At 41.9% G+C, this 9,796-nt stretch overlaps 1 protein-coding gene across 1 annotated transcript; it reads left to right on the forward strand.

Moving 5' to 3' along the window:
* Nucleotides 1-247: 247 nt before the first annotated feature.
* Nucleotides 248-4,612, forward strand: RAD51AP1 (RAD51 associated protein 1; the record flags this gene model as incomplete). The annotated part of the gene is made up of 5 exons (XM_041474753.1): nucleotides 248-362; nucleotides 718-792; nucleotides 1,231-1,380; nucleotides 2,025-2,171; nucleotides 3,014-4,612. Coding segments are annotated over 5 exons (615 nt in total), but the record flags the coding sequence as incomplete, so codon positions are not given.
* Nucleotides 4,613-9,796: the final 5,184 nt, after the last annotated feature.

The raw sequence follows: 9,796 nt of genomic DNA on the forward strand, positions 1-9,796 counted from the left end.
GTATATATATATGCACACATGCACTGTTTTACAATTATAATGCTTTAAAGTATAGAGTGCTTTAAAAGTTAGTGCGTTTTGTCTAAATAATTTCAAAATGTAACATTTGTAACAAGATGTGCTATAAATATGTATTGAAATATTAATCTCTTCACAAGTACCTACATTTTAAAGAGTTCACTGAGCCAGAAATAGTTCTATAATACTCCTGTAATTGTTTTATTATTTAATATGTTGTCATTTTTTCCCTAGGTTATCCTTGGATGAGAAACTTTGTAAAAGAGATGTGGAAGTTGCCTTAGCCTTATCAGTCAAAGAAAAATCTGCAGATCCTCAAAAAGTGCAAAATTCAGAAGAACAAGGTTACTTTACAGTTCCATGCAACACTCTTTATTTATATGCAGTGAATTTGACTGGGAATTTATTTTGCCCTGAAATAGATTGAAAATTATATTTTATTTCAAGATGTCATGACAAGAGAGAGTTTCTAGGTATTGCCTGTTTTCTTATGTTCTTGGGCTTTTTTTTCTGTGAGAGAAGTAACTCTTCTATAAGATTTTCCAAATATATACTTGGATTAGACACAGATAAAAACTTCAGCTATTTTAATTTCTTGCTATTTTTACTTTTTATAATGTGGTTTTTATAATGTATTTTTACTTTCTATAATGCGTTTCTTTAGAGATTTTTAATCTTTTTCCCTGAATCTTAAAACAGGTAAGAATATTGAATCAGAAAATAGACAGAGGAGACCCCCTTTTTCCAACTGCAGTGTAGACAGTGAACTTTTAGGTAAGTTGTTTTTGCACTCTTCTCACAAAAAACATTTAAGTACCTTGTCTCTTTTTTGTTTCCATTGGTTTCTCTCTCTCTTTTTTTTTTTTTTTTTTTTGTTACATGGAAAAAAGGGTCTTTATCTTAAATAATGGTTTAAGGATGTGTAGATTCTTTCATTAAAAACTTGGCCCCAGTCTTAAAATGAGCAAACCTGTGGTTGGTTAATTTTTGGTCTTCGTTTTGTTCGCCTGATTACAGATAAATGCTGATAAATTTGACAATGAAAAAATAAAATGAGAACCACATGAAAACAGGCATCAGTGATATGTTTCTGAACAGTATGACTTCATATCACCAAAATTAATTCTGGGCACTCAAATACCAAATTATTGTAGAGGAAGAAAATAGATTTACTGTGAATTTCAGCTGATTGAATCACTTTCTGTTTTGCAGGTCTCAATCAGGTTATAGATGATGATGCACCTGAGGGTGATGGGAGACAAAGGACAGCAGCAACCAAAGGTCCAGCACATCACAAGTCACTGGTGGTTGACAGTGATGACAGAGCCCATGATCCTGATTCTGAGCCAGGGTCTGTACCCAGTAAGTTCTTCTCTACCAAAACCACCTCCTTAGATATGCTTTGGATGTGATGCCTTACATTTAGTTTGGATTTTTAGTGAAATTTGTGCTGCTTTGACTGCATTTTCCCTTACTCTCCCCTTACTGAAGCATTATCCCCTCATACTCACGACATCTCATTTGCACTTTGACACTAAATTTACTCACTGGAGCTTATTCACTCCCAGATCAGCAAAATGCCACTGCTTCTCTGCATTTGTGTGTCAGGAGAAATTCCTTCTGCCCTCCTTGTACAGGAAAGTTTCATCTCTTTAAAGATCCTCTGTTCATTGTTGCAGTTGTTTTCTGGGGTTTTTGTCAAAACAGTGATTCTGGAGTAGTGTCAGGTGTTGGAGCTTTCACTGTTGGCTTTGTTTAAGCTTATTTTAAAAAGCAAGTAAGCCTTACTTCTTTCCTTCCTGTGAGTGTCATCTTTTGGAAGAGCAAGCTGCATCCATGTCTGTGTCATTCCCTAACAGGCAAGGTGTCTGTGTAAATACTTACTGCTTCAAGATGGGACAGTCTAGTACCATCCTCATTATTTCTGCTGTCCAGTGGTCCATCATCTTAAGTGATGATTTCTCTGCTAAAGAGCATATTTCTATAGTAATTATTTTCCATCCCAGCTTCACCTATAGTTTCTCCTTCCTGGATAATGGAACACAACTCTGAGCCAAGGCAGAAGGTGATGTCCAGTCCCTTGGAAGCAGTTGGGAAGCCTCTACATGCATCAAGTCCTGTCACAGACAAAAAGCCTAAATGGACACCACCAGGTATGGGTGAGGCTGCAGCTGTAGACACATACATGAGTTGACTTAAGCTTTTAGCAATCTCTCCTAAAAGCAAACAAAAACTATTCCAGGAAAATGCCTGCCCTTTATATACATTTTACAGGGATTTTCTTTGGACAGATTTAAAACAAAAAAGAGAGATGGGAAGAATAGCTATATCTATATTTAATTTGCAATATTATTCTTAACTGCTTTATCTGCATGGGGCTTACAAAATGTTTTCCAAACTGTGGATCAGACCTTAATCAAAAGATTCTTTCCATGTCAATTTCTCTCTTATTCAGAGCTTTCTTTATTTCTGGTATGTGCTAAATTATTATTATCTGTTCTAAACAAAGAATATTTTAAAAATGCTGGAGTATTTTAGCTGCTCTAATAAAGCAAATGCTTAAAAGCTTTATTTTCTCAAGGTGTTTGAGCATGCTGCTGCTGACTCCTGATTCTTTGATTTTTCTTCATATTTGCTGTTTTCTGTATGTGGTTCTGTTTGGCTCCTTTCTCTCAAGTCCACGTTTCCCCATTGGAGTTGTGTACAGTATTTCTCTGTGGAGTGCCTGAAAATGCCCAGGATGCTGGGAACAGTTGCCCAGTGTTGCTGCAGTGTGTGGCTGGGTAATTAACCTGTGCAACATTCCTGCTGCACTGGCTCCCAGAGGAGGAATCCCTCGGGAGTGATTTCCATATGCCCTGTGATTTGACCTTTTTGCACTCTCTTCAGAAGGCTTCTTTTGTCCTGCTAGGAAAACTATTAGAAGACAACAGTCATATGATCCTTTTCCCCCCTTTAAACTTCTAATACCTTTTTGTTTTAAAATCATCTCCAGCTCCATCAGGAAGCAGTAATGCTTCTGTGAAATGTGTTCCTGTTAAGCCACCTACTCACTGCCTAAGACTTGGCCTCTCCAGACTGGCAAGAGTCAAACCTCTCCATCCCAGTGCTACCACAAGTTAAATGGTCAGTGACAAAGTGCCACACAGAGGAAAAGACTGTGGAAAGGGTTTTGCTGATAAGCAGACGGTGGGCAGCATCCTGGAATCATCCATTTTGGAGGACTCTTATTATGGATGTGTCTGATGTTAGGATGAGTTTTTATTCTGCAAATTGCTAGGCATTTTTTAAGTGCTACTGAATACTAATGTTGTTTAATCAAAATGACATCTGGCCACCAGCTTTTTGATGTATTATATTCAGAGATGTTGGTTTATGATAATTTTAATTCTTTAATACCTAAAGTCTTGGCATTAACATAGTCTAGACAGCACTACAGCAGTATGATGATAGGGAAATGTTTTTTAGAATGTTGTGTTTTTTGAGAAAAACTAAAATAAAATACTTTATAATGTCTAACTGTATTCCTTAAATGTATTAATTTTGAAGGTCACTTTAAATGTTGGTTGCAGTCTGGCAGATATTTTTGCCTGTGTATGCTCTTACTGGAAGTCAGCAGCATTAGTGTGAGTGTCCATCCGAAATTTCCCTCATTCTTTGCCTCTCAATCGTCATGAAAGTTTGAGACCACCGGGAAAAGGAAAAGATCCTGTTCGGAAAATCCAGGTCTGACTGATCCACCAAGCCAAATACTGTCTACGGGTGTGTACGACTCATGCAACACTGCACCCGAGAAAGGGCAGTGTGCTCTCCTTCGCCTGCATCACTTAGCAACGCTGGCCCTGGAATTTCTCCACCCTCCTGACTTGGCTGGACTTTCTCTCTGGAATGACCTTCTCGGTGGTCACCACAAAAGGCCTTCCATTCACCGCACATCAACCACTGTGACAGAGAGGGAGAAGGTTCTCCCCTCAAGGACTGAGACATGCGACCCCTACATGGAAAAGCCTCCTCTTCTTCCCTAAAAGACTGAGACTGAAATCCCTATCTATCGTGGGGTGGGGGAAGGTGTGTAAGGCCCGGTAACTAAAGCAAGTTTGCAAGCGACCACTGGACCAAGAAGACAATGGTTCTTTCCTACTGCTGATGGACTTTCTGTACGATGCCTAATGCTCTCGCCTACTGCTGATGATGCCTTCTGCTGATGGACTGCTGATGGACTTTTTGTACCCTTTCTCAATAGACTATTTTGAAATGTGTGTGTCCTTCCCCCAATCAAAAAGGGACTATAAAAGAGGTTAGAGCTGACTGGTATCCTTTGAGATCTCCCCTGACGTGAAGACGACAGGCTCTTCGTCGACTGGACTTCGAGGAACTTTGTCATCTGCATGTCTGGTAGCTATACACCTCCTTTCTCTTCTCTCTCTCTTTTTTTCTTATTCTTTCTCTTCTCTTCATTCCTCTTCTCCCTAATGCATTTTTGCTGTAGTTATTCAATAAAAGTACTTTTTCTTTGATTTTACTGCAAAATCCCCTTGTCATGTCAGTTTTTGCACCCTGAGATTAGTGAAAAGAACCTTCACGAATCTTGTCCCCCAGGACGGATTGTGACAATTAGTCAGGCTCAGACAATGAGGAATTGCCTTGGAGCTCTGGGGGCTTCATTGAGGATCATGATACCATGCTAAGGTAGGGGTTTTGTAAAGCAGTGAAGTGATTGCTACTGATTAATGCAACTGAGCTTTTACTAATCCACAGTGTCAGTAATTTCCTATCTAAGCCTATTGATTACAGTGAATGGCAGCAGATCCATTTCTCCATGTATTACTTGTGACTAAGGGAATTGCATTAACAAAGGAATATAATAGAATCATGGAATGGCTGGGGTTGGAAGGCACCTTAAAGATCATCCAGCCCCAAACCCCACCATAGACAGGGGCACCTTCCACTATCGCAGGTTCCTCAGAGGCTCATCCAGCCTGGCCTTGGACACTTCCACGGATGGGGCAGCCACAGCTTCTCTGGGCAACCTGTGCCAGCGCCTCACCACCCTCACAGGGAGCAATTTTTTCCTAATACCCAATCTAAACCCACCCTGTGTCAGTGTGAAGCCTTTGCCCCTTGTCCTGTCATTCCAGGCCCTTGTCAAGAGTCTCTTTCCATCTTCTCTGTAGGTTCCCTTCAGGCACTGGAAGGCCACAATGAGGTTACCCCAAAGCCTTCTCTTCTCCAGGCTGAACAATCCCAATTCCCTCAACCTTTCCTCCCAGCAGAGCTGCTCCATCCCTCTGATCCCCTTGGTGTCCCTGCTCTGGCCTGGCTCCAGCTGCTCCCTGTGCTTCCTGTGCTGGCCCCAGGGCTGGATGCAGCCCTGCAGGGGAGGCTGAGCAGAGCGGGGCAGAGGGGCAGAATCCCCCCTGCCCTGCTGCCCTGGGGCTCTGGGTGCAGCCCAGCACAGGGGAGTTCTGGGTTGGGGCAGGGCCAGCTCTCACCCACAGCACCCCCAAGTCCTTCTGCCAGGGCTGCTCCCTCTGCTCATCCCCAGCCTGGATTGATCCCAGGTACAGCATCAGCACATGGTCCTGTTAAACCCCATGAGATTCCCATGGACCACTTCTGCAGTGTCCAGGTACCTCTGGACGACATCTCATCCTTCAGGTGTAATCCATGCCTTTGCAAAGCCTTCTATTAATGGTTTCACTGATTCCTTGCAGATTGGTTGTCTGTTTGCTCCTGATGCATTGTCAATCAGGTTATCATAAGGCAAAGATCACTGTTCCAGCTTTCATTATTTCTGAAGAAAACAGAATTTAGTTTTGATTCAGAACCTCTTAAGAGTGTTACTATTACCTTCTGTAATTCAAAAGATCCAAAACCTTAATTTCCCAGGTCTATATTGGTTATTCTCAGATATTCTGTTAATAAGAAAATTTGTATATTTAAAGTGGCTAAATAATAAAGATGTATCTTAATGCTTATTTAGAGACATGGGATTTAATAAGGGAAACAAATCTTTTCCCATTATTTTTCTTAGAGAAACAAAAATGCCCAAATGCCATTTCCTGAGATCAGCTGCATCAGGAATTCCATAAACTGCTCTTTAATTTTTAGCAGAGGGGTTGGGTGTAATTTGCTCTGAGCAGATAAATTTATTCTGCCTTTCATGTCAGATCACTTTCATTGTCCCAACTTTCGTTAACCCAACAGACTCAAAGCGTATCAGTGCAAACCACAAAGATGAAAACAGGATGTTACCACTTCTGGTGACCCTCTGAACAAAACCCTGCTCTTTGCATTTAAAACACTTTGTCCTGCTGCTTACAAAGAATTTCTGTTCTGTCTCCAGTCAGGTGTGACATTGTTCTCTTGAGAAGTAGCCAAAAAGCTGTGATGAAAAAAAAAACCTTTTTTGGGTCAAGGCTGTTTCTGCTGTGCTGAATCTGTCTTCACACCCCCAATATTTATAACACTTGTGTACGTTTAAATGAAGACATGGACCATGAGTTTTTCCTGTATATTTGGGATATTAAAAAACTGAAATTTCTTTTTTTTGCATTTTGTATTTTCCCCCATTGTTTGTTTTTTTTTTATTGTTATTGAATGTAACTCAAAATTTAAAGGTTAGTTTTTTCTAGCCTCAGCTGAATAAGAGCATGGAAGGACTTAACTGGCCTCGAGTGTAAAAGAATCTACATGGTCCTTAGTGTATTAAAGCTCTGTTTAAAGCTCACACATCTCAATTTCTTCACCAAATTCTTTTTTATACTGACAGCCCTTGGGAACATTTACAATACTCCAATGTACAAAGAAATCATGAGAAACAGAACTGATTGAAACCCAGATGATATTTATCTGCTTGGTGATAGACCATCTTGTAGAGCAGATTCTCTTTCTGTTTGCCTCCTTGAAGAGATTCGAGATTTGTTACACATTTTTTTTACTTCCAGTAAATCTGTGTAAGTCTTGCTTTCATTTTATTATCTTTGCAGGATTCATTAAGCTGAAGATTCTAAAGAGTTATAATCAGGCAGTTTTTTCAGAAATACCTTGTCAACTCCATCCCAGCATAAAGGTTAGTAGATAGGTGCATATTTTTTAGAATGTTAAGTCTGTAACTATGTAGGAAGTCAACATTAGAGGGCATAATAACATCAAGTTATCATTCCAGTGCCATGGAGCTATGTAGCTATCACTTGTATTTGCAAAGTGTTTGCATGTCAAAGGGTCAGATGACAAGTGTGAGCATAGTATCAAGAACAGAAAAACAAAAAGGAATTTAATAAGCCTTAACTATCTTAACTTTTGTCAAGTATTATCCACAACACAGCCTCACTCTAATACATTTTCACAGATCAGTGACTTATGTTAGTAGGTATTTCTTGCATTATATAATTCAGTTATAAGCTTTAACATACAAAAGTTAGAAGTTCTTCTCCTATATGTTTGCTATAATTTTTCTTGAGCATAAGTTAGTCCCTCCCTGGGTAAAAGTCATGTTGATGCAATTTGTGAGTGGTGTTCACAGCTGCTTCTGAGTCTCTGTCATGATTTCATAAGGAACAGTAAGTCAAAAATGTAAGAATGGGCAAATCTTACTCAGCCCTGCAAGGCACATCTGCAGTGCTGTGTCCAGTCCTGGGCTCCTCAGCACAGGAGGGACAGGGAGCTCCTGGACTGTGTTCAGTGGAGGATGCAGAGATGATTTAGGGCCTGGAGCATCTCTGGCAGGGAAAGGCTGAGGGAGCTGGAGCTGTCCAGCCTCCAGAGGAGCCCCAGCTGAGAGGGGCCCTCAGCCCTGGGTGTCCCTGTGTGCAGGGAGGGCTCCGAGCAGGGCCCAGGCTCTGGGTGGCCCAGAAATGGCATTAGAGGAACGGGCAGGGACTGATCCCAGGAGGTTCCACCTGGGCAGGAGGCAGAACTTCTGTCCTGGGCAGTGACCGAGGACTGAACAGATTGTCCAGAGAGGGTGTGGAGTCTCCTCACTGAGGATATTCCAGAACCATTTGGATACAATCCTGTGCCCTGTGCTCTGGGACGGCCCTGTGGAACAGGGAGGTGGGACAAGATGACGCACTGGTCCCTTTCAGCCTTATGCTTTTTTCTGGGATTCCTCGATCTTCCCCAGCATATCTAAGTCAGGAAAAGGGATGCATTCAGGACAACAAAGTGAAGAGAGCTGCACAGACCCCAGAAGACAGAGGCATCAATGGAACTCCACAGGAACTTAGAATTCTGTGGTGCTTCCCTGTATTGAAAATATGCAGCAGTTAGCCAGTTTTCAGGAAGAATTTCTTCACAGAAAGGGTGATTGTGTCAGAACCCAGGACATCCCTCTGGGTGCCCTGGATGGCTCAAAACCCTGGTAGGGGCTTGGAGACCCTGGCAGGAAGCCAAAGACACTTGGGATTTCAATCTTAACCCATGGAGCAAATTACCAACCTTCTATGAAGAATTACAAGTCACAAAAGTTTAAGTGGCATAACAGTAGTTGTCACAGGGTGAAAAGTAGAATTTTGGGATTTTTAGAACAGGGGTTTGGAGTCCCAAGATGGAGGAATTTGGGCGTTCCCTGTCCTTCTTCCTTCTTCTTTCTAGCCTCCATCTTCTTGGTGATGGTGGCACATTTAGATTGGTCTAGAGTAGAAGTAGACAGTCTAACATAGGTGATAGGTATTGGAAAATAGCTGTAAATAAAGTTCACGTAGTTTTCAGTATAAAGAGATAGCACTGCCTCAGGGCAGTGCAGTGTGCCCTTGACAGATCAGACCTCTGCGGGTGTGAGAGAAAATATTTTAAATAACAGATAATAAACAACCTTGTGAACACAAGCCAAAGAATGCCGACTCTTTCTTCGGCCGTCGGGCTGGGAAAAAAGGACTCTTGGGTCATCTGGACAGCAGGAAACTCGACAATTGGAGGCACTGCTGGGATCTGGTCAGAGAAGGATCCAGCCAGAGACCCAGACCACTGAACAGCCCGGGAAGAGGCACACCACGGAGGAAAAATTCCAGAGCAGACAACTTGACCTCTGCCAAGCCAACTTGCTTCAAAATTGACCCGGAAGGAGGACGACCAATGGGCCCTGGACATTCTGCACCAGTGAGCTGCTGGCCGGTTCTCAGGTTTTCTTGCTTTCAGGATGACCCGAGAGTCCTTTTTTCCCAGCCTGGTGGTTGAAGAAAGAGCCAGGATTCTTTGGCTCATGTTCACAAGGTTGTTTATTATCTATTATCCAAAATATTTTCTCTCACACCCACAGACGTCTAATCTGCAGGCCTGTCAAGGGCACATTGCCCACCCCTGGACTGGTGTCTAAATTTTATACTATGAGTTACATATACTTTATCATTATTTTCCAATACCTATTTTCTATGCCAGACTGTCTACTTCTACTTTAGGCCAATCTAAATGTGCCACTGTCACCAAGAAGATGGAGGCTAGGAAGAAGAAGGAAGAAAGACAGGACAACACCCAAGTCCCTCCATCTTGCCTCCTAGACCCCTATAGAAAAATCTTCAAAATTCTACTTTTCACCCTGTGAAAACTAGTGTTATGCTACTTAAACTTTTGCGACTTGTAATTCTTCATACAAAGTTGGTAATTTGCTCCATGGGTTAAGATTGAAATCCCAAGTGTCTTCGGATTCCTGCCAGGGTCTCCAAGCCCCTACCAGGGGCACAAGCCATCCAGGGCACCCAGAGGGATGTCCTGGGTTCCAATAGCCAGTGACCAGGAAAACCCCGGACCGGCTTTGAAAGTGACTTAGCTTTTGGTAAGA

The sequence above is a fragment of the Pyrgilauda ruficollis genome, unplaced genomic scaffold (genome assembly GCF_017590135.1).
Source record: "Pyrgilauda ruficollis isolate IOZ18807 unplaced genomic scaffold, ASM1759013v1 scaffold339, whole genome shotgun sequence".
In the NCBI taxonomy this organism is placed as follows: domain Eukaryota; kingdom Metazoa; phylum Chordata; class Aves; order Passeriformes; family Passeridae; genus Pyrgilauda; species Pyrgilauda ruficollis.